Source organism: Mustela putorius, unplaced genomic scaffold (genome assembly GCF_011764305.1).
Source record: "Mustela putorius furo isolate JIRA1106 unplaced genomic scaffold, ASM1176430v1.1 tig00000450_pilon_pilon_pilon, whole genome shotgun sequence".
Lineage (NCBI taxonomy): Eukaryota > Metazoa > Chordata > Mammalia > Carnivora > Mustelidae > Mustela > Mustela putorius.
This window is the reverse complement of record NW_025421385.1, coordinates 8,533,400-8,558,440: the sequence shown is the minus strand read 5'-3', so window position 1 is coordinate 8,558,440 and position 25,041 is coordinate 8,533,400. Positions and strand designations below refer to the sequence as shown.

General features: G+C 41.1%; 1 protein-coding gene across 1 annotated transcript; it reads right to left on the bottom strand.

Moving 5' to 3' along the window:
* Positions 1-436: 436 nt before the first annotated feature.
* RSPH3 (radial spoke head 3) lies at positions 437-20,595 on the bottom strand (the record flags this gene model as incomplete). Its single annotated transcript, XM_004770909.2, has 8 exons — positions 437-1,043; positions 2,020-2,106; positions 3,950-4,112; positions 5,581-5,784; positions 6,770-6,915; positions 8,455-8,596; positions 15,765-15,852; positions 19,580-20,595. Coding segments are annotated over 8 exons (2,121 nt in total), but the record flags the coding sequence as incomplete, so codon positions are not given.
* Between the last annotated feature and the right edge of the window lie 4,446 nt (positions 20,596-25,041).

Sequence of the window (25,041 nt, the reverse complement as noted above, 5' to 3'; positions counted from 1 at the left end):
ATGTATATGAATATCTTGATAAAGGCCTAGAAGGTACAGCCCTAATTATAACAATGATAACAATGATTATCGTTGAGGAGGGGAGGGGAACTGCCTAAGGCAAAGTAGGGACCAGCTTTACCGGTGTTGTTTGAAATGTTTGAATAGCAGGGATGTGAGAAAACAGACAAGAGCCTATTACCAATTCAAAGAATCCCTTGAACCTTACTTGAACATTGAGGACGGAAGGGGTAGCGATCTATTTAGTCTCACACAGGTAAGGGTGTATGTGTTGGTCCTTACAAGGAGGAGCACTAAAGCTTTCAGTGATGTGACATTTAGGTATTTTTTCATGGGGTAGGTAGAATAGTTTTCCTGTAGAGCAGAAAGTCTCAGTGGCTAACAGCACTGATATCTAACATTAAATATGACACTAAAAAACAAACAAACCACAAAATCAGAAAAATTAAGGGAAAATATATTTGTTAGTTCCATTCGTGGTAACAGAAAGCTTGTAATCAGACATGATTCTCATTAGAGTTACAACAACACAGCTTCTAGATATCTACCATTAAATAAATGAATTAAATTTCATTTTTAATTAGTTTTATTATTTCAACATATTTGATTTGCCCAGTCCATGAGACAATGTTGAGTAAACACAACATAATTTCCATAACCTGAGGGGACCTGCGCGTTACCTGATCGCTTGCAACGCTGACTGGCCGAGGAGCGTGTCCCGGCTCGAAGGCGCCCCTCGGTGGCAACCGTTCTCTCCCTGAGGTCTTCTTATTGCTCATCCTCTTCTTCTTCCATGAAGCTCCCTTCTTGGGGCGACATGTCCCCCACATACCTTCCATTGCTTAGTGTTCTTTGCAGGGAGTCCCTGTCTGAAAGGGGCCCCTGTGGCTGTGACATACTTCGTTTAAGGAACTCCTCATCCGTCAGTGGTGCTCCCATCGCTCCGGGACCACCAAGCCCATCCTCAGGCTTCACCTCTGGGGGCGGGTACTCCTTATGCTCGTACATGGACAGTCTCTTTTCCACCACCTCGCGAATCAGCACTGGAACAGTACATGTGCAAAAGTCACTGTGATTGCTCCTGTTAGAGCAGTTGTAAGGCTGACTTACAGAGGAGCGGGAAGCATCCGCCAGACCTCAGCCCTTCCCTGTGTTAGTTCTCTACAACGGCAGCACCACTTCACTTCTACGCGACCTAATGCGCTGAATATGAATTCAGATCAATGCCTGTTCTAACGGAGCAGGATTTATACAGTCAAGAGAGAAGATACCGATTCTGATCAAATTACACAAGAACCAAAAATACTATTGAGGGTAAAAATTGGTGCCTTTGTTAATATAATTGAGCTAATGAAACTTTAAAAATGAAAACTATCAAATTTAACATCTTTCTTCTATTTATTCTTTCTGTTGAAAAATCTCAGAAATGAATGTTTAAAAAAAAGATTATATTTAAGGGGCGCCTGGGTGGTTCAGTGGGTTAAGCCTCTGCCTTCGGCTCAGGTCATGATCTAGGGTCCTGGGATCGAGCCCAACATTGAGCTCTCTGCACAGCGGGGAGCCTGCTGCCCCCCTCTCTTTCTGCCTACTTGTGATTCTTTCTGTCAAATAAATAAATAAATAAATAAATAATTTAAAAAGGATTATATTTAAAGAATATTTTATTTTTTTAAGTAGTCTCTACACCCAGTGTGGGGCTTGAAATTATAATCCCAAGATCAAGAGTCACATTCTACCAACTGAGCCAGCCAGGTGCCCCAGAAGTGATTTTTTGTTTTTGTTTTTGTTTTTTGTTTTTTTTTTGAGAGAGAGAGAGGAAGCACACATGAGGGCAAGGACGGAGGGGGAGAGGGAGAGAGAATCTTAAGAAGGTTCTACGACCAGCACACAGCCTGGTACACGCGCCATCTCACGACCCTGGGATCCTGACCTGACCTGATACCAAGAGTCGGATGCTTAACTGACTGAGCCACCCAAGCGCCCCCAGAAGTGACTTTTAAGTAAAATAAAAGAGCTTACTGTCAAGCACTGTTCTTCCCACCATACTGTATTCCATGGTTTTCTCAACTTCGTTCATTAGCCATGGAAGGAATCCCATCTCAATATCTGTAATAAAAAAAGGTTAATTTTGTTACAATGAAATTCAATCATTATACTGATTTTAATAAATTATTATAGATAGGAAGAATCTGTGCCTTCCCCCTAATTGTTGAAGATTCATCAACACTGTTTCCTTAATACAAAATGTCAAATAGACTTACACAGCATTACTTTTGCCACATTCTCTAAGCATGTTGTGGTCCATTTCCCTTCTATTGCAGTAAAAAGAATATTTTCAAAACTATGAGGTCTTCCTTGGTGTCCAGGCCTTTGGAGCTAACTGCACAGGTGCACTCTGGCTTGCTGAAGGAGGTAGGGTGGGGGTTGGGGAGTAGGGAGGAAGATGTGGGTCTGGGAGCAGAACCCCAATTCAAATGTGATGCGAATATGGGATCGAACCGTGCTGATAAAGAGAAGCCTGAAGCCTGGGCCCTAGGACAAGCTCTCCAAGGGTCAGAGAGTGTCTGAGAAGAAGGCCGTCCAGAAATGGGGCAGAAACTAGGTGCTTCCACTAGTGATAAAGTTGTTCAAACTGAAATGGAAATCTACTCTACTGTGTGAGCCTTTAAAAAAATATGATCCATTATTATACACACTTTAATGTTTCAAAATGGCTTTTTGCGGGGGGGGGATAGCATCCATTAGTTTTCAATGGGATGACAATAGAGAATGTAATAGGGTATTACATTCACTACTAGAAATCATTTTTAATCTGAGGCATGAGGCTCATTTTAAGCTTCTAAATGATCTGTAACTGACTTTTCCAGCAATTTCTGAGAGGGGAAAAAAAAGTTATCAGCCTCTATGACTACCAGCAGAGGTCTAGCTAGACCCCAGGGGGTTGGCAGGGCAGCATGGAAGGAGCAGTGGGTCTGGGGTCAGAGTCTGAAGCTGAATGGCTGCTTGGGAGAAGGCATTTCACTTCCCTGAGCTTCAGTTTCTACTTCTGAAAAATGGGAATTCATCTGCCCTATCTACCCCTTCCCCCCATCAGGGTTCCTGGGAGGGTCAAATGGAAAAATACTACATAAATGGTAAAGTATGATATAACTGTAAACCAGTGGTTGTGTGTAATCTGACCTCTCTCTATGAATTGAGTATGTATTCAGTGAAGATTAACATTACTAACCTCTGCTCCACAATACTATTAGCCTTTTGAAATAGGACCTGTATACAAAAGCAATGTGCATCTAAGGGCTTTCGAACCTGAGGAAGGAGGGTGAGGTTCCTTTGGTCAGGTTAGCTGAGGGGTGGGTCTGGGTGGGTGCTCACAGAAAGCTGACAGGTGTGAGTTCTCTAAAGGTAGAGACCAGGTCTCCTCATTTTTATCTCCCACACTTAATTCAGTTCCCAGGGTGGTGGAGACACCTAATTAAATGAATTCACGACTTTCATTGCTGTCCCCAAAGGGTTTTTGAGTGGAATAGGAAGTCAGCTGAGAAAAAGTGAACAACTACGTCTGCACATATTTTATACATATTATGTTCCGTACATATTAGGATATTGAGCTCCTAAATAATCCTTGTTTCACCCATGAGGAAACTGAAGGTCATACAGCTGCTCGATGGTGAAACTGGGACCCAAACTCGTTTTTGACATCAAGCCCGTATTTCTGCCTACTACCCAATGTTGCTTCTTAGTACAGACAGACTGACACCCTAAAATCATGAGCTTTATAGTATACCTCTCAATAATAGCAGTACTTACTTAAAACAACTATAATTGACTTAAAAATTTTGTTTTATAAAGATAGATTCCAATTCAACATAAACATGGGCAAGGGATTACTTGGAAGCACTAGGAAGATGCGTATTGCAGCACTGATCCTACACCACCTCCACCAACCCACCTCTTTCAATGGGATCGTAGAAGTAGCCACCGTCCCTGAGACTGTCGAACACGGATGGGAGGAGGTCCGCCAGGTAGCGCTGCGCGAACACTCGGGCGGCCACTTTCTGCGCGGTCTCGTTGTGCTTGTAGACCACTTCCCACTGCTGCTGCTTACGCCGCTCCTGCGCACAGAAAACACCACCGCGCACGGTTACTTAGCCGGTCAGGTGCTCCCCAAACACCGAATCTAGCGAGTGGAAGAATCTGGACACGTATTTGTATCAAAAAATGGACAGCAAGGAATCGGAATGGTTCATAATTTTCATTCAAGATTTAAATGAATTTCAACAGCTACTGGTTATTGATTTCAAAAAAGAGATGGAGCTCAAGGGAAGACTCATCTCCTGATCCACTTTTAAGTAAAATCACTTGAAGATGAACATGTTTAACTGTATGGATAATATCAAAGAATAATAGTTATATGTATTTGTGATTTGTATTACCATAAACTATTATCAATACAACAGTTACAGTGGCTCAGACATCTTCAGGTAAAGAACGTGGATCCGTGAGTTGTCTCATTTGTGAGCTTCTCTGAGTTCATAGAGCTCTGAAAATTATAAACCTCCCTTTTGTTGTTGTTGCTTCTTATAGACTACAGGATATCTATAAAGCTAAGGAACCATCTCCTCTACTCCCATGTGGAAGTGGGAGCATTAATATAGTTTCTAATGAAGTCTATTTTCAGAATTTAAGCAAGTATAAATCTAGGTGATTTTATTCATTATTTTCATAGTATATTTCCTAATAGTAAATAAACAAGTACATTTCCTTCGATAAGGATTTCCCCGATTTCAACAAAGCTAATTTTGCCACTGTTCATTTCACATTTGTAAACAAATAGTCTTGCATTTGTATAATCTCTACCATAAGCCCTATGCCCTTTACACAATTAATTATTCATCATGGAGAAAAATGGAAAGTCTATTTGATTAGGTATTAAGTAGAATATGCAAACAACTAAGCTATTCTGTGCAGTAAACTAAACTTTGGGAAATTATTTGAACTCTTTTAGGTATTCAGGCACTCCTATATACTTTATCTATTCAGTGTCCAACATAGGGCAGCAATTATTGCCAGACCCAGAAAGACTCTCAAAGATCACAGAGTTTAGTGTTTCCTGACTGAAGGTAATTGGCATACTTTATGTTTTATTTTTACTTTTTAAAAAGATTTTATTCATTTGACAGAGAGAGAGAGAGAGCAGGAACACAAGCAGGGGGAGAGGTAGAGGGAGAAGCAGGCTCCCCACTGAGCAGGGAGCCCAATGCGGGTTCCATCCCAGGATCCTGGGACCATGACCTGAGCCGAAGGCAGATGCTTAACCGACTGAGCCACCCAGGCATGCCTGTTGGCACATTTTAAAAACTAGATTCTAAAACTTTTCTTACTAAAAGTTCTATAAACCTGTAATGTAAATGTAAAAAAGTTTGTAAATGTAAAGTTTGTTGCTCAGTTATCTCCTCTTTTGTAGCAACAAACATTTTCCCGACATATTTGCAAAGATTTTTAGCCTATGACATACCACGTGATTCAGGACATAATCTGTTAAATAGCCAAAGACTAAGAAAGAAAACTAGAATTCTATACTTTTTCTTCTCTGTGCCGTCTCTCTTGCTCTTCAAGTCGTTGAACTTCAGCGAGTTCAGCGCTGCGCAGCTCCTCATACGCGTGCTGACTGGCCCACAGGTTGGCCAGCTCCTCTTCTTCCATCACTTCCAGAAGAGACTGCTCAATGGTCTTTCCCACCAAAACTTCTAACATTGGTTTTACTTCAAGATCAAAGTCAAAGAGCTTAAACACACAGGACAAAGCAAGTTAAAAAAATTTTTTTAAAGCAAGTTTAAAATTTTAATCATGAACCAAATGCTCAAAGAAAGAATATCCAGAAAAGAGGTAATGGCAGGGTTCTCTATTTATTGAGGATCTTCTGTGTGCCAGACGCTGTGATGGTGACTTACTTATGGTTTCCAAAACTCACAACAGCCATACAGGGCACACAGAAGAGCAGCCAAAAATTATAAAAAGACTTACGTACTCATCAGAATGAACTCTGGTACTCAACAATTTTAAGATCAAATTCTGAAACCCAAAAGAAATATCCTTATATTTCTTAATTTTTGCCCTTTCTATTAGATTTTCATTAACAGTTTGAAGAACCAAGGAACTAAGGAACAAGAATAACGGGCATTTTGGTGATTCTTCTCTAGAATTTAGAGGCAAATATACCCTTCTATGTAGTTTGTGAAGACTTACTTTATTTCCCAAATTCAGTGCAATTCCTTCAAGTAAATCTTAAATCTCACTTAAGTCATTATGTGCATAAGAATTGCCCTCTCTTCAATTTCCTAAACTGGTCTATTTGTGCATTCTACATTGATATGAAAATGTAAATATTTTAGAATTTTTTTCCCTAACATAGAGTATCTTCATGAAAACTATATAATTTAAAAGCAACTAATAGGGAACCTCTTATACCAGAGATAGTATTTTTCTTTATTTGGTACAAGTTTACCTTGTATCCCTATATTAAGTATGCAAACACACAAAAATCAAAGTGCAGATATTCTAAAAATATTTCTAATGCTTTTTATTTCTGATCAGCAAAGAGGGTAAATCAGAACATTGTAGTTCAGAATAAAACTATTATAGGTACATTTGGAAAGAAATCCAGTAGGTAGCATCTTTCTGATTATGAAGTGGTTTGTAAGCTTTTAACTAAACCTAACTTTACCTATTTATAAAGAAGATAGAAGGAAGTCCAAATAATGTACTGTACCTCTCCTTCCAGTATTTGGGTGGCCACATCTTTGCCAGTTTTGGCAGGAATAAAGAGGGGTGTTGGTGGTCTGTCCAAAAAGGCATCTGTTTGGCATTCCACATCAACTTCTATTATGCGGTCAGCAATTTCTTCAAGGTATATTTCTAAGAGAATACCGTACAAACCGAGTTTGAAATTCTGTTCTATTTCAAGCATATACGTGTATTGATGTGAAGGAAGCATAGCTCCTTCAAAACAGAATTAAATAGATCAGAAAAGAAGTGCTCAATTGTGGGATTAAATTCATGCCTTGTCCTAAGCAGTTTTATGTATTTGGAAGAACACTGAGCCAGTTGGGCTAGGGCATTTATGGAACGTTGAGAAAGCACTGAGCTTAGTACTTGAAAATGGAACTAAAGAACATGAAGCTTAGGTGAATGTAAGATGCAAAGTATGATTAGAGACGGAGAGTTAATAATCCATCTGTATAACAGAATCCTAAGATAGTAAACATATAAAGATTTTAAAATTCCTGGATATTTTAAAACTTAGGCACCATGTTACTTGATGTTCCCTCTAGGCTATAGATCATTAAACAGACACACGAAACAAATTTCACCTTAGGAATCATTTATCCTAGGCAAGGGCAGTGTAGTATCATGCAAAGAACATGAGAACTGAAGTCAGATGTTGAACACAGGACCTAGTCAAGTTACATCTTCTTAGAGCCTGAGTTTCTTTATCCGTAAAAGGGATCATAATGACTCATCACAAGGAGTTTTTAATAATAAAGGAGATGCACAGGTAGAGGACTGGAATGGTCTCAGATATAGGAAAACTCAATACAAAGCAGCTGCTACTGTATCACTTGATATTTTGATGTATAAAGAAACACTAAAATTTAGCTCTTGTAGAATTATAGCTACATTGGCTAATTATGGACATATATGCATTCTAGTCTTGGCCTCAAGGTAGGGGGGAAAAGACCTGGAATGGTTTGGTTCCTTTTGTCCTAACTACCCAGCAATAACTGGTAAAACCACTCACCATCTTGGCAAGATGCAAGGTGAATCCTGAGTAGTTTCATCAGTCTAAGGAAAACACCACGTGTTGTCTGATTATCAAGATCCTGACAACACCACCGCTCAACCCTAGAGGTCCCGGTAATCCTGGGAACAGCCAAATGAGTAGGAAAGCCTGGCACTGGCCCAGCAGAGCCCATGTGGCCTTGGGGAATGTGTGCAGTGGAAGAAGGACAGAGCAGAAGCGGCTTTGGGGAGAGAGGGGGGGAGTCAGATCTGGCTGAGTTCATGCCTCTCAAAAGACAAAATGTCAAAGTAGAACTTCCCTGCTCTCTTCTCCTGTAGGTCCAGCAGGGATTCATGTCGGGATATGAAAAAAAAAAGAGAGAGGAATAATCCCAGGTGGAGAGAGAAGTATGTGAAAAGAGCTAAGAGAGAATTAATTTGGTCATAAATTTTTTTGACCTTATTGCATACTTCCCGCTATTCCCAATATAATAATAAAATACAGTCTATGAATTTGTTGAATGAATGCGCTCTTCCTACCATGTGACTGGGGCAGTACTGCATAGATTAACGGATATGTAAGTAATATAAAAGCCAAAAAAAAAAAAAAAAAAGAATTGACTTAGAAAAGTGAGCAAACCCAGGAGCCATGATGCCAGGGCCATGGTTACATACCTGTTTGCACATCCACGTGCTTTCTGCCTTCCACGGGTTCGGGGGTTCGTGGTCTGAGCTGTTCTTGGGCTCGTTTTCTGGCAAGAGCCCTCCTCTTCGCCTGCTGCTGTCTCTGAATCTCTAGAGGATCAGGCTGCCCAGGCTGAGTGACAGAAAAGGCTTCTAAAATTTAGAAGATATTTCTCAAAGCATACAGAACTGCCATTCCAGAAGTGGATAGCGTAAGAGCATCTGTCATACAATTCTTCCTGATTATCAGTGACTTCATGATTAAAATTCTGTTTGAATTTTGTCAGGTAATTATAAAGTTATCTGATGAAGCATGTAAGTAACTTCAAAGTGTGACTGTTGCCTGGAATAAACAGCTGCAGAATCCCATCTAATAAATTCTTTTTCCTTATTCAAGCATTTTTACCGTGAATTCCTTGGATGCCTCATAACCAAGTATACTGTGGAATTACTCAGTTACAATACATTTTAATGTGTAGTTAAGGAACTGAAAAGCACTAGGATCTAAAAAAAAAAAATCTGAATTTCACATAGACAAAATTCCTGAAAAAATATGTGAGGTCACAAAGGAAATATTCTCAGTCCGAACAAAGCCTGTCCCAGCTATTGTCCCCAAACAATAGCTGATTATGGGTTAAAAATGTAATTATTTACAGTAGAGCTCTGCAATATTTAGAGGTCCTTGATTTCATATCTGTATCTCATTCTGTAGTCATTTCCTATAGCTAACCTGTCTTATCTCAAGGTAAATATGAAAAGAATGGGGAAATTTGAAAGACTTTGTGTGGGAAAAAATTTTAATATTTAAAATTAGAATTGTAAAAACAGTCTGGTAACATTAAAATTTATTAAAAATATGCCATATTCCCATTTCCCTAATACAGTGGCCATTGTCATTTAAATGCATAAACTTTTTCTGGTTGTGATGATATCATAGATTTATTTAATTTATTTTTTTGAAAGAGGGTGAAAGAGAACACATGAGTGGGATGGGGAGGGGGAGCAGGAGAGAGAGAGAGAATCTCAAGCAGACTCCCAGTTGAGTGTGGAATCCCCGCTGGTTTCTCTGCTAGTATTTTGTTGAGGACTTTTGCATTGACATTCATGATAGCTATTGGTCTATAGGTGTCTTTGTCTGATTTGGTTATCAGGGTAATACTGATTCCCTGAAGTTTTCCTTCTTCTTTTATTTTCTGGAAGAGATTGTGTAAATTTATGTAAATTGTGTAAAATCAATGAGAATTAAAAAAAAAAAAATCCTTGGTAGAATTTTCCAGTGCAACTATCTGGGCCTGGATATTTCTTTTTTGAAAGCTTTTTTTTTTTCTTTTTTGAAAGCTTTTAAATTAGAAATTCAATTTCTTTAATAGTTATTAAACAATTCAGAATATCTATTTCATGTTAGGTGAATTTTGGTAGTTTATAGTTTAAAGAATCAGCCCATTTTATTTAGTTTGTTGAATTATATGTATAGATTTATTTGTAGTATTCTATTATGATCCTTTTACTCTTTTACTAGATACAGAATCTTTACTAGTTACATCCCTGATATTTGCTTATTTGTTTCTCCTCTTCTACTTCCTTTCTTTTCTTTTTAAAAGATTTTAATTAATTAATTAATTTGACAGAGAGACACAGAGAGAGAGTGAGAGAGAGCGAGCATGAGTGGTGGGGGGGGAGGGGAGGGGAACAGGGAGAAGCTGACTCCAAGCCAAGCAGGGAGCAGACACTGGGCTCAATCCTAGAACCCTAGGATCATAGCCTGAGCTGAAGACAGACGCTTAACCTACTGAGCCACCCAGGAACCCCTCTTTTACCTTTTTTTGTCAGTTTTGCTAGAGGCTTATCAATTTTACTGATATTTTCAAAGATAAGAAATTTAATCTTTTCATGGTTGCAGGATCTATGGTTATATCTCCTGATAGTCATTCTGGTATCTGCTATTTGTGTTTTCTTTCTCATTTTTAATTTGGTAGTTTTGCTAGAGGTTTACCAATTTTATTCAGAGAACCAGATTTTGGGTCCATTGATTTTCTCTGCTGTTTTTGTATGCTTTTTAAAAAGGTTTATTTATTTGAGAGAGAGTATGTGTGCATGCAAGTGCACATGCATGGGGGAGGAGGATGGGCGGCGGAGAATCTTCAAGCAGACCCTCTGCTAACTGTGGGGCCTGGAGTGGGGCTCAATCTCAGGACCCATGAAATCATGACCTGAGCCAAAACTAAGAGTTCTACACTTAACCAACTGAGCCATCCAGGTGCCTCTACTTTTTTTTTTTTTTTTTTTTTTTTTTGAGAGAGGGTGAGTGCGTGTAAGTGGGGGTAGGAGGGGAAAGAGAGAGAAAGAGAATCTTAATCAGGCTTCACACCCAGCACTGAGCCTGATTTGGGGCTCCATCTCACCCCCTGGGATTATGACCTAAGTCAAAATCAAGAGTCCCATGCTGAGCCAATGGAGCCACCCAGGGGCCCCTATTGTTACTGTTTTCAATGTGAGTGATTTCTGCTTTTATCTTTATTACTTTCTTCCTTCTGCTTGCTTTGGGTTTATTTTTCTCATCTTTTCCCCATTTATTGATGTAGGAGGTTAGATTATTGATTTGAAGTCTTTCCTTTTTAGTTTTTTTCATTTCAGCGCTGTTTTGGCATGAAACACAAATTTGGATTTGTTGTATCTTCATTTAGTCCTGAGTGGTCTTTCAAAATTCCCTTTAGTATTTCCTCTATGGATTATTTGGAAACGTGCTGCTTAATTTTCAAGTGTTTGAAGATTTCCTTTTATCACCTATTATTGATTTCTAGTTTGAAATTTTGAAAGAGACATTATTCCATTATGGTATGATTTCAAATATCCTAAGTATCTTGAGATTTGTTTTGTAACCCAGGATATGTTCTACCTTGGTCAATATTCCACAGGAGCCTCAAAACTGTATGAATTCTGGTGCAGTCAGTTAACCATCTGACTCTTAGTTTAGTTTGGGTCATGATCTCAGGATCATAAGATCAAGCCCACCACTGGGCTCTGTGCTTAGTGCAGAATCTGCTTGAGGTTGTCTCTCCCTCTGCACCCCTCTGCCCCGACTCGTGCTATCTAAAATAAATAAATCTTAAAAAAAAAAAAAGCATATGTACTCTTGTTGTTGTTAGGTTAAAGTGTTGTATAAATGTAAATTACAACCTATTGGTTGGTGATGTGTAGTTCTATATTTTTGCTGATTTTCTGATAGATGGATATTGAAGTACCAAACTAAAATTATGGATTTGTCTATTTCTCCTTCCAATTTTAGCTTCATGTATTTTGAAGCTCTGTGGTTTGGTGCATATATAGTTAAGACTGCTATATCTTCTTGGTATACTGTGACCTTTTTACCATTTTGTATTGTCCTTCTTTGTCCACGGTAATATTGTTTTCCTTAGGTCTACTTTATCTGTTATTTAGATAGCCACAACTACTGCTTAAAAATTAGTATTTATCTTTTCCCATCCTTTTACTTTTGACCTACCTACATCACTGTAATTGAAATGAGTTTCTTGTAGACAGAACACAATTGGGTCATGGTTGGGGTTCTTTTGTATTGTTTTGTTTTTGTTTTTTTTTATCTACTCTGCCTATCTATCTCTTAATTGGCTTGTTTAGACCATTTACATTTAAAGCAACTATTACAGTAAAGCAAACTATTACATCTAAAACAACCATTACAACTATTACATTACATTTAAGGCAGCTATTGCCATGTTAGGGTTGTCTTTTTACTTTTTGATTTGTTTGTTCTAATTTTTGTTTTCTTTTTATTTCCTTTCTGTGAATTAGTTGGAACATTTCTTAGAATTCTTTTTTTAACTGTTAAAAAAGTTATAGTTTTCATTATAACTCTTTGCATAGTTTTTTAAAAAATAGTTGCTCCAAGTTTTACAATATACTATGTACCTGACCACAGTCAACATTTAATATCAACATTTTACCACTTTAAGTGGAAGGCAAAAACTGTACTACCATTTAGATAGCATTATTTTCCTTACTTTTAAAATACAATCAAAATCTAATCATCTTAAGTATTTTATCTACATATATTAAGCACCACATCACATGATGTTGTAGTTTTGCTTCAACCATCAAACACGATTTTTAACACCCAGAAGACAGTTTATTGTATTTACCCCTATTTTCACCTAATCCAGTGATCTATCTTTCTTTCTGAAGTCCCAAGCCGCCTTCTTTTATTATTTCCTTTCTACTTGGAGAGCTTTCTTTAGCTCTTCTCTAAGGGTAAGTCAGCTGGTGACAAATCCTCCAGGTTTCCTTCATCTGAGAGCAACTTGTTTTCCTCTTTCTTCCTGAAGAACGTTTTCACTGGATTAGAATTAGAGTTTGATAGCCCTTTTCCTTCAGGACTTGAAAAATACTGTGCCACTTTCTCTGGCCTCCATTGTTTCAAATGAAGAACCACTGTTAGTCAAATAATTGTTCCACTTCTGGCAATGTGTCATGTGTTTATAGCTGCTTTCAGGATTTTTTAATCTTAGTTTTGAAATTTGATTTTGTTGTGTCTTGGTGTGAATTTCTTTGGGTTTTCCCTGCTTGGGGTTCAACTGACTTTTTAGATCTGTAGGTTTTGCCTTTTGCCAAATTTGTGGAATTTTCAAACACTAGTTCTTCAAATAGTTTTTCAAATGCCTTTTCTCCTCTCCAAGACTCAGAAAACATGAATGTTAGACATTTTGTTATTGCTCCTCAGCTGTGAAGCTTTTTTAACTTTTTATTATTATTATATTTTGTGGCCTGTTTTCTAATTGTCATTCAAAATGGGTAATTTCCATTGATTTGGCTTTGAATTCACTGATTGCTCCCTATGTCATTTCTGATAAGTCATGTGACTTTTTACATATTTTCCATTTGGTTCATTTTTTAAAAAAGATATTTATTTATTTGAGAGATAGAGAGGAGCAGGGAGAGGGACAGAAGGGGAAGGGAGAAGCAGATTCCCCGTTGAACAGGGGGCCTGATGTGGTACTGCATCCCAGAACTCTGGGATCATGCCTGAGCTGAAGGCAGATGGTTAACTGACTGAGCCACCCAGGCGCCCCCATTTGGCTCATTTGTATGACTTCTATTTCTTCGCTAATATTTTCTGTTTTTTCATTTAAGAATGTTCATAATTATTCACTTTTGATTGAAGCATTTTTTTAATGATTACTGCTTTAAAATCCTTGTCAGGTAATTCCTACATCTGAGTCATGTTGGTGTCGTCATCTCTTGACTGATTTTCCTCATTCCGGTTGTGACTGCTCTGGTTCTTGGTATGATGAGCGATTTTTCTTTTTTTTTTGTATCCTGGAAATTTTGGGTGTTAGGATGTGAAACTCTGGATCTGAATCTTTTTTTTTTTTTTTTATTTTAGCAGGAAGTCATCCCTTTTTGCTGTGGCATGCAGGCATGGGTGGAGATAGCAGTTCAGCCTCCTGCTAGGCCCCATGTGAAAGCTGAGGATCAATTTGTATCAATCATCTTATTGGTGCCTGGTGGGGGTAGAATTTCAGCTCCCTGCTGGGACACCAGTATTGGGGTATAGAGGAGTGGAGCTCTAACACTGCTTTCTCTCACTTGTTTCTCTTTGTTGCTGCCAGATAGGGTTGAAAATTCAGCTGCCTCCTAACTCTGTTGCCGTCACCCCAGGAAAAGCAGGGTACCAACTTGTACCATCTCTGGCCATCTCACTGCCCCTGGGTGAGAATGGAAGGTAAGCTTCCTGCTCAGCCCTTGTTGATACCACCTCAGTGAGTGAATCAGAGCACCGACGAGTACTGCACAGTTGCTGCCAGTGTGGGGATGGAAGTCCAGTTCGCCGGCCACATCTTGCTGACTCCACTAGGGGGACAGGGCAGTTTTTCCATGGGGGTTTGGCTGGGGAAGGGTAGTAAAAAGGTTTCTGTTCCAGCACGCCTGTTGGTTGTGCTGGGTTGCAAGCTTCTCCAGTGTTCTGAATGGGATTTAAGAAGACTTAGGGAACTCATCACTATGTCGCTCAAATCCTGAGGTCCCTAGCCAGTCCATTTCCTTCTTTCTACTTCCAGAATCTTCTAGTATTTTCTTGTGCTATTGACAAATTCCTGCTTGTCTGGACTGGAAGTCTCAGTATAGAGTTTTTAGGTAAGTTGTTGAATAATTAACTAAAGAACTAAAAAAAAAAAAAATCAAATCATCACAATATTAATTTTAAAAAACTATAAAAAGGTGATTCTCTTTTTTAGTTTAGTTCTAGGTGTGCCAGTGTTTATTGCTATTGCCACAAGATGCCAAATCACATCTATTTCGCATGTTTGAGCTGTTGTTTTCAAATGTTGGTCCCTGAACTGACTGTACCAACTGCCTAGAGAAGTTAATTAATGATGCACTTATCTGTGTCCAACCCTTGAAGGTTCTAAATGCAGCAGATCCAGGGTATGGCTGAAACATACAATATTTTTAGTGAGTTTCCTTGATGGCTTTGATGTACATGCTTCAGAATGTCTAATATTCCATATATCACCATGTGGTGGTGGTGGGCATGTATATATCACACAGTGTTTACAGATTAACTATATTTCATCATCACTCTTAATCATCAAGCCACATCCTAATCATCTCTGTATCCTAGGTACTCAGCACAGGACCTAAAACCCAATAAATATTATAAATATTTAGAAATTAAAGAAACTAAATTAAATTAGAAATTAAAGAAAAGAATTTTGGATTAAATAATGAGGAGAGTATTATAGTATGAAATAATTTAAACAAACCTAAATAGGTTATACCAGTGCTACTCAAAGTGTTATCTGTGAACTGTTTGAACTGGTCTGTAAAAATTTAATTATAGAAATTGAGAGTTGAAGTGTGTAAGCTTTTAGAGCAGTTTTACAAAGTGCTGTTCATCTAGCAAAACATTGGAGTTTTTGTATTTTTTTAAATCATTGTTTTTAATTGTGGTGAAGGCCATTTTGAAGTGCAGAATCTAGTGGCATTAAGTACATTCACACTGTTGTACAACCATTACCATATCCATCTCCAGACTCTTCGTTTCGCAAAACTGAACCCGTGCCCCCACTAAACACTAACTCCCTAATCCCCCGCTCCCTGAATCCCCGGCACCCACCATCAGCCTTGTATTTCACATGTCTTTTTTTAAAAATTAGATTTAATTTTTCTAGTAATCGATCAGTATTTTATTTTATAATACAGCAAATTAGAAATGAAAACAAACAAACTGGTCGCTCAGCACAAGTACTTTGAAAAGCTGTGTGTTAGAATATTCAAATTTTACTTACCAGCGGTCCCATCTGTAGAGCATAAGTGTTGCCTCGGATCACCCTTCTGTCATACATTATGTTTCCGTAATGCATAGGTTCTTCAGCTCTGTAAAATAGCAAATTCTAAATAACGATTGTAATAGTGTTGGTCTGTGCAGTTAACTCATTTTTAGTTAGATTTAGACTAAGATACAAATGTTAGGAAAACAGATTTTTGTTTGGGCACAGTCCCTGACAAATTACTACCATTTATGGAATGCTTGCTATATGCCAGACACTTCACATATTTTGTTTATTGCTCACAATAAGCTTCAAGTTGGGAACTCTCATTCCCATCTGACAGAAGAGGAGGGAGATTCAGAAAGGAATGTGCCCAAGGTTACCTAACTAGTAAGTGGCAGAGCTGGACTTAGGGCTGTACATCTGTTAGACTACTTGACAAATGTGAAAATGGACGGTTGGAAAGGGGCCTGCCTTAAAGTACTGGTAATTGGATTCAAGGATTGAAAAGATTCACAGAATCGGGCTTATGAAGTAAGTAAATCAAGTTTCTTGTTGTTTCTTTAAACTCAGAGATATATTGTTAAAATGATATTGTTTTAAATCTTAATAGAATTTTGCTTTGGGGGAATCAGAATATCAGTAGTGAAAAACCATACTGTTGATGTTTTCTTTCAAAGTTCTTTAAATGATATCTGATGTATGGCTATGAAGTCAAATATTGACCCATACCAATAACAGCACTCTACTAGAAATGATTTTGAGAGGGGTCGTAAATTGCTTTTTTTTTTTTTTTTATCATATATTAAAACCACTTTTGGATAACCTGACCTCATATTACTTAAAACCCAGGCATGTAACACTGCTCATCTTACTCGCTCTCTGGGCAGAGTTCAGCTCAGCTGGTCACTCCTTCGCTGAAGCACTCTTTTTTCTAGTTGCCATGACACCGGGATAGTCTTCAGATTGTTTTTCTAGGACTTGTCTTTCCCAGCCTGTGTTTGCTCCTCCTGATCTCAGGGCTAGGCCTTCTCTTGCCCTTCACTGAATTCATCCATTTTCAGGGCTTTCCTCATAATCCATATACCTAAAACTCCCAATTTTATTTTACCTTTAACTCAGAACTCTCCTCTGAGCTCCAGGAATATATATCCAATTGATATGCTCAGTGACCTCTCACTGAGATGTCTCGAAAGCAACCTCAAGATTGAACTAATTATTACTCTCCCCCTCCAACTTCTTAGGTGTTTAGTGTTCCCTGTTTCTAACTGGTACCAATAACCACCCAACTGGCTTAATCTAGAAGCCTGGGAGTCATACATAATTCCTCTCTCCTCCTCACTGTCTGTATCCAGCAAGTCTTATTGATTCTACTCCCCAAATCTTTTTCGTATCTTTCCATCGCTTATTGCCACCGCTATATTTTACCTGGACTACTGCAAGAGTCTCTTAGTCTTAACTGTTGGGAACATTTTTCTCAGAATCTGTCCTATACATTGTACCCAGTGAATTTTTTAAAATAGAAAAAATTCTAAAGGACACTTACTTGGTTAAAACCTCCTAGTGCTAATTAATATAATCATGAGGAAAATTTTTGTTTTGATTTCAAACTATCAAAAGCCAAAAAGAAAAAAAAATCCATAAAACCTATTGCTGGTGAGGATGTAAGGAAAAATATGTTTAAACATCACTAAAGAAAAGGCATATTGTTCCATCTGTTCATGTTAAAAATATACATGATCTAACAACCCCATTCCAGGAATCTGTTTCATAGAAATAAAAAGGCCAGCACAAAAAGTTGTTTATTGAGAACTTCCTCATTGCGATAAAAACTTGAATCAAGGGACGCCTGGGTGGCTCAGTTGGTTGGGCAGCTGCCTTCGGCTCAGGTCATGATCCCAGCGTCCTGGGATCGAGTCCCACATCGGGCTCCTTGCTCGGCAGTTAGCCTGCTTCTCCCTCTGCCTCTGCCTGCCATTCTGTCTGCCTGTGCTTGTTCTCTCGCCCTCTCTCTCTGATAAATAAATAAAATCTTAAAAAAAAAAAACAACTTGAATCAAACTGAATACCTAATCAAAAATCGAAAATTTTAAGAATGCATAGTACATTTATGCCCCAGGGGATATCGTGCTATTAAAAATAATTGGAGGGATTTCTACAAAGAATTAAGTGAGAAAAGGAAGATGTTGAGAATTGTGTATAATTTTAGCATTGCTATGAGGTAGACAAAACCCATGTGTGCTTGTATGCATATATTTATATATTTGTACATAAAATGTGAGTGTGGAGAAAAGTCCAGACATTCATGTAAGGGCATTAACACGGTTTACCTTGGGGGCAGGAGGGAAAGAAGAAGTTTACAAGGGAAGGGGGTTGGGCATTAAGAATGTACTCAAGCATGAACCACAGGAGTCTGTTTATATAAAAATAAATATGTATGTATATGTATATGTAAAGAAATTAGAAAAAAAAAGAATTATAGGTTATAAAAAGGTGGGGAAGCTAACTGCAGATTAACATGTGTAGTATGATTCAATTTTGGAAATAAACCTCCTATATAACTGTACATATGCTCAAGTATGGAGGTGTAAAAGAATAATATAAGATTTATTTATTTATTTATTTGACAGAGATAGAGATCACAAATAGACGGAGAGAGAGGGGGAAGCAGGCTCCCTGCCGAGCAGAGAGCCTGATGCGGGGCTTGATCTCAGGACCCTGAGATCATGACCTGAGCCGAAGGCAGAGGCTTAACCCACTGAGCCACCCAGGAGCCCCAAATAATATAAGATTGTTAAGGGAAGTAGGAAAAGAGGTGAGTGGGAGATAACTCGCCCTTTTCATCCTTATTTTGTTTTTTCATTTGCTTCACAAGCATGTATTACTTTTTGAATTGAAAATCACCACTAAGGATAATTTTAAACTGAAAAATCAAATACACACACATACACACATACTCCTTCCAATGGCTTTATCAACAGATTGCATCAATATAAGCAAGGTCCTGCAACTTGCTTATCAACTATTAAAAAAAATCATTCCTAATGAACCACCATTGATTCTGATGTGTTGGTGTAATTTAATAGTAATGTAATAGTAACAATTTGTGTGAGGGCCTCTTGTATGTCAGGCACAATCCCAGCTGGACAAAAGACACAAAGGTTCCAACTTCCGTGGAGTCTGCGTTCTTGGGAAGTTCTGCTGGTTCCAAAATTTGAGGCTTATGGAAAGAACTACAAGCTTGGGAAAGGCCCGTAAACATTATTATGGATAACAGTGAAGCGGATATTCGAATATTTGCCCATAAATACTTATTGATATAAAAATACAACTTGGGGTTCAGCACGGAAGGATAACCTGACTCCTGACCAAAGACTGGCGTGGAAAGAGCTCGACGTGGCTGTCATTCGGGACGTGCTCCCGTGCCTGTCACCTGTCCCCGTGTCCCCCTCTGCATAACGGAGTTACTCAAGCAAGGTCACGGCACTGTGGACTACGGAGGAAAATGTACGCGAAGGCCGCTCGTGAGGCGCCCACGGGGGGCCACCGGCACTTAGCGGACTCCAAGGTCGTGAACCGTGAGTTTTCGGGCCACGGTAAATCGATCACGCCAGCAACTCACGCTCGTTTAAGGTTCAGGAGGGGAGCCCGCCCGTGCCCCTTCTCGCTTCATGCCTCCACGCACGGGACAGTTCTTTAGGGAAGAAGTTTATTTCGGCAGGTGTGGAGAGGGCAGAGCAGCACAGGGAAGTCTGCGGGGGCGAAGGGGCCCGCATCCCGCGGCTCCGGGACGGGGCAGGTGGAGACCCCACCGGGGCTGCTTGCTCACTCACGGCTGCGTTATGCTGTCCCGGTAACGGCGGCGCTGGCAGGGCAGGGCCCGGGGCCGGCTGGTGTAGGTGTAGGTGTAGGTGCCCATGGCCGGGGAGGAGCGGTCCGGGAGCCTGGAGGCCACGCCTGCGGCCCGGTCGCTTCGCTTCCCGTGGAGACTGGCTTTCAGGCAGGTGGGCGCTAAGTGGTCGTGGGAGCCGGAGACGTGAGCGTGGTGCCAAGGGCAGGGATTCCGCGACGCAAGGAGAGGCGGCAGGAAGGACGGCGGGCGGGACGGGAGGTTGCCGGGACAGGAGGTGGGAGCTACGCTCGGCTGGTTCCAGGGAACACCGAGCCAGCCCGAGGAGCCCGCTTTGGTTGCCCAACAACCCGGAGTTCCGCCCGGGGGCGGGGCCTCCAGGCACTTCCGGCCGGGGGTTTTCGCGGGCAGGCCGGCCCCCCGGGGCACGTCCGGCCCTTGGCTCCGCCCCTCGGCGCGTCCCCGGCGTGGACGCCTGCGGTTCAGGAGCGGCCTCCCGAGCGAGTCGGGCTTGGGGACTTCGGGGAACTGCGCGAGCAGCGAGGCGGTCCTCGTTCCCACTTTGAAGTCTGGCTCTGCCGGGCTGGTGTGGGCGCCATTCTTCCAGGGCCACGTGCTCGCGTTCCTTAAGGGGCGCCCTCGGCTGTTTCTCTTCCCGCCGCGCCGCTCCCCGGGGCTGGTCAGCTGCGACCGCGCACTCGGGGCGCCCCGGCTCCCCGCTCTGTTACGTGCTAGGGCGCGGCCAGGGCTGCTCCGCGGCTCCCAGCGCCGCCGCCCCTTCACCTTGGGCTGCGGGCTGCCGCCGCGCTGCGCGGCCGTGTCCGCTCTTTCCCGCGCTCCCTGTGCTCTTACCCGCCCGTCGCTAGCTCTCCGCGGATCCTCGGGCGACGGGGGCGCCCCCCAGACATCTAATGTTGGCAGAGGGGTGGGTGCTTTGTTGAGTCTGTTAGGCCTCCTGTATCTTAATCTGTCGGGCCCCAGACTCTGAAGAAAGAGGCGTCATGGGGTGGGTTTGTGCTTGGAAATGCAGATGCTTTGGTTTCAGTATTAGCAACGTTAATCCTACAGTTTGTGTAAGTGAAGTGTATGTGTCCCCGAATGGTCAGTTATTAGCACTTGCATTCACCCCTCAGCTCAGCTAAGTGCTGTCTGGTTTTGAACCCAGGTTCTGCGGGGTACCAAGTCCACAGCCTCTGGCAAGTTAACGCTTTTGTGCTTCATTTCCCTGGTCTGTAAAATGGGGGCGATAGAATTTATCTGTTAGGATTTGTCATGAGGATTAAAAGCATTAATAAGTATACTTCAAACTGTCTGGTAAATGATGAGCTAGATTCCTCCTGCACTTTGAAGATTAAGATCTAAAGCCAGTGTGTAGGTATGGTATAAGTAATTCTAAATAAAGGTGTATGGTGAATGCTAGAGGTAAACACTGCCTGAAACTTTTAGGTTTGATCTCTTAATTTTGAGGTAATTTATGGAAGGGCTATAGGAGAAAGTGAAATTTTAATTGTTTGATGGGTGGTAGTGTTTTCACCGGTGAGAGACTTGGGGATGTACATTTAGAATGGCTTGATCAAAAGCTCAGAAACACAGGGTCCTTGGAGAACTCCTAAGTGAGTAAAATATGTATGTTAGATAATTATAAGAACTAAGGATAAAACACAGCCTAGGAGGTATCAGAGGTGGAGTGGGACCTAGAGATTTTAGATTGGTCAGAAAAGGCTTTACTGAGAAGGTGGAATTTGAGTGGAGCTGTGAAGGAGATGGAGCACTGAAACTCTAACATTCCAAGAAGCCATCAGTGCAAAGTTCTAAGGCAGGTACAAACCCGGTGTGTTCTAAGTAAGACTAAGGAGGCTAGAGGGGGTGGAGCAGGGAAAAGCATTAGGAGATGAAGTCAGAGGGAATGAATTCAGATCCTTGTGCCTTGTTGGTCAGCGTGAAGATGAACTTTTACTCTGAGGTTAAAAACCCCAAAGGCTTTTGAATAGAAGCTTAACATTTATTTATTTATTTATTTGAGAGAGGAAGAAAGAGAGAGAGCATGCAGGAGCAGGGGGAAGGGGGGCTGGAGGGAGAGGGAGAAGCAGACCGCCCGCTGAGCCTGGAGCCTGAAGACCTGGGGTTCCATCCCAGGACCCCGAGATCATGATGTGAGCCAAAGGCAGGCACATAACCCATGAATCACTTAGGTGCCCTGACATAATTTAATTTTTTAAAAAAGCATATCTGTTCTAGTTGCTGGGTTGAGAATAGACTGAAGCAGGGCAAAGCAGAAGCAGGAGACTAAATCAAACAGTAAGCCTGGCTGAGAACGTGGTTTGGATCAGGGGCCAGGCAATGGAGCTGTCAGAGAGATCCTGAATCTATTTTGAAGGTAGATACAGATGGATTAGAAATGGAACACTAGAGAAGGAAAGGAGTTAAAGATCACGCTAAAGTTTTTCATAAGATGTTAACCATTACGCAGAAGAAATTGTGGAGAGGCTCTGGCTGATGTCTTTCTGGAGGATTTAATTTTATTCTGGCTGGCAATTAGAGTAGGGGTTGGTGACTTTTTTTTTTATTTAAATATTTTATTTATTTATTTGACAGACAAAGATCACAAGTTGGCAGAGAAGCAGGCAGAGAGAGAGAGAGAGAGAGAGAGAGAGAGGAGGAAGCAGGCTCCTTGCTGAGCAGAGAGCCCAATGTGGGGCTCCATCCCAGGACCCTGGGATCATGACCTGAGCCCAACACAGAGGCTTTAACCCACTGATCCACCCAGGCGCCCTGGGGTAGGAGACCTTTAATCAAGGATTCAGGCATTGGGAGGGCTGATTGCTTTCTGGTTTGCTCTGATCCAAGAGCATAAGTCTTTAGGAATCTCAGCAGAAAGCCTGGGATGTTCAATAGGTACCCATCTCTAGGAACCTTGCACTCCAATTTTTGTATTCCCAAGTCCACGAGGTTATTAAAAGCTCTGCTTGCCTTTTTAGCCACTTTGCACTGTCTTGGTTTCTTGATTTTTAGTGTCTTTTCAGCTTAGAATTCAGTAAACACCTTAAGGATAAAAACCAAATTGTCAGGCTTATTTCTCTGTGAACCTACTTTGTCTGGGGTCTTGTCCCTTCAAGTTCTGTCTGTAGTTCTCAACTGTAATTTTTATCTGCCCAGATCTGAAAGACTCCTGACACTCTTCACCACTGCTTTCTACTTGCCCGTAAACTCAGCAAATGCCCCAGGAGAAAAACAATGGAGAAGTTGTATATCCCTAGGTATTTTCTTTCTCCCTGGGATCCCAGTTCCTCATTTCTTCACTGGCTGGCTTATTCTCGAGCCTTCAAAATGTCTCTGTGGTTTTTATTTTTGTTTTTAGTTTTAGTTTCGGCCTTTACAGTTGTTCCTGTAAGAGAGTTGTCTGATTGAAGCTACTGCTCGGACTTAGAAGCTACACCAAGAATGGCGTTTCCGTTTACCGATAGAGGGAACACTTGAGAGGAGCAGGTTTTAGAGGGAGCGTTTTTTGGAGGGAGTTCAGTTTTGGGTGCATTAGCATGAAAGACATGTTAGTCATCCAAGTGGAGGTGTTGAGTGGACAGTTTGATATGGGAGACTGGGGTGTCAGGGGATCGGTCCAGAGTAGAGATCCAGATTTTTGCGTTAATGGCATAAAGATGCTATTTAAAGCCATGACATTTGGTGAGAATACTAGGGAGTGGAGAGAGAAGACAGATGGGCCCTTGAGCATTGTTAGAGGCTGGAAAGATGAAAAATAACCAACAAAGGATCCTGGCAAAGAATGGCCAGAGAGATGGAAGAAATTGCAGAGAGTCCGGTCACTGGGAATCAAGTGATGAAAGTGTTTTGAGGAGAAGGGAGTAAGGATGCCTAACGCCATACGTGGATCAAGGCAGCAGTAAATGTTGGATTAGCAATGGTAGAAATCTTTGGCTGTGGAGCAGAGGGTGCCGATAGTGGAGTTAGGGAAGACAAAGTTCAGTTAGAGATTTAGAAGAGAGTGGGAGGAGGGAGATTTGTGCCTGGGAGTTTGCTGCAGAGAAAAAGAAAGAAACAGGTTGGTGCCAGAGGGAAACAGCCAAGAGAAGGTTTCATATTTTTTAATGGGAGAGTTGACTGTACGTCGGTATGGTCTAGGAGTGAGTAGCGAGGGCAGAACGGATGTTGTAGGGGAGAGAGCCAACGATGGAGTAATGTAGGCAGGAGGGCATCATGGACAATCGGAGGGGCTCGCCTGCCCTGGAAGTGTGCACAGTTCATCATAGTAATACAAAAGGTAGATGTGACGGCCAATGCAGGTAGGTAGATAATAATTTTCTTTTTTCCTTTCTTTCTTTGACAGAGATCACAAGTAGGCAGAGAGGCAGGTGGAGAGAGAGAGAGGAGGAAGTGGGCTCTTCGCCGAGCAGAGAGCTTAATGTGGGGCTCGACCCCAGGACCCTGGGATCATGACCTGAGCTGAAGGCAGAGGCTTTAACCCACTGAGCCACTCAGGCACCCCTAGATAATCATTTTCAAGATCCTTACCAATTAGCAGGTGTTTCTGATACAGCAGGCACTATCTTCAGCACTTAACATACATGATTTCACTTAGTTCTTACCATGACCCCATGAGGTAGGTTCTTAGATCATTTCTACTTAACTTATAAGGGGACAGAAGCTTAAAGAAGTTAAAGTCACTTACCGAAGTCATACAGCAAATGAGTGACAAAACTGAGATGCAAACCCTGATCTGCCTGGGTCCAGAGCCTGTGCACTGAAGTATCAGCTTAATGTTCGTTATTTTCCCATCCCCAAACCTCTCTTGCTATGCTTCTCTCTCTCTCTTTCCCTCTTTTTCTCTCATTCTCAGTAATCACCAAGTCCGGCCTGTCTGACGTCCTAAATGTTTCTTGGTTCTGAGACCTCTTCTTTGCATCCGTACCTACTATTCTTACCAGCTTTTGACCTGCTCTAGACAGCCTGAGTTGGCTCCTCTGTGCCACCACAGGATGGTCAAACTGAAATGCTCTGATCATGCTGGGTCCCTCTTCAAACATTTCTGTGACCCCTTCACCCTGTGAATCCCTGTAATTTAAGCCTCATGGCTTAGTGTCTGGCTTTAGTAGTTTATTGAATGAATGAATGAATGAATGAATGAATAGCACAGGTTTACATGTGCTGTAAGCTCTTCACTACCTGGTGCTGCCTCTTTTTCCAGTCTCAGATCTTGCTTGTTTCTCCTTGTACTTTCTTCCCCCAGAGTAGCTGAACCTGCACAGTAGTGCCACTGGGCAGACTATTTTGTTTTCTGCCTCTGTGATTTATGCTTTTCCGTTATCCCTTCTTTTTCTTTCTCTAAAGATTTATTTATTTATTTTAGATTGAGGGAGAGGGAGAGTGAGCACAGAAGAACAGGGGGGAGTGGCAAAGGGAGAGAGAACCTAAGGCAGACTCCATGCTGAG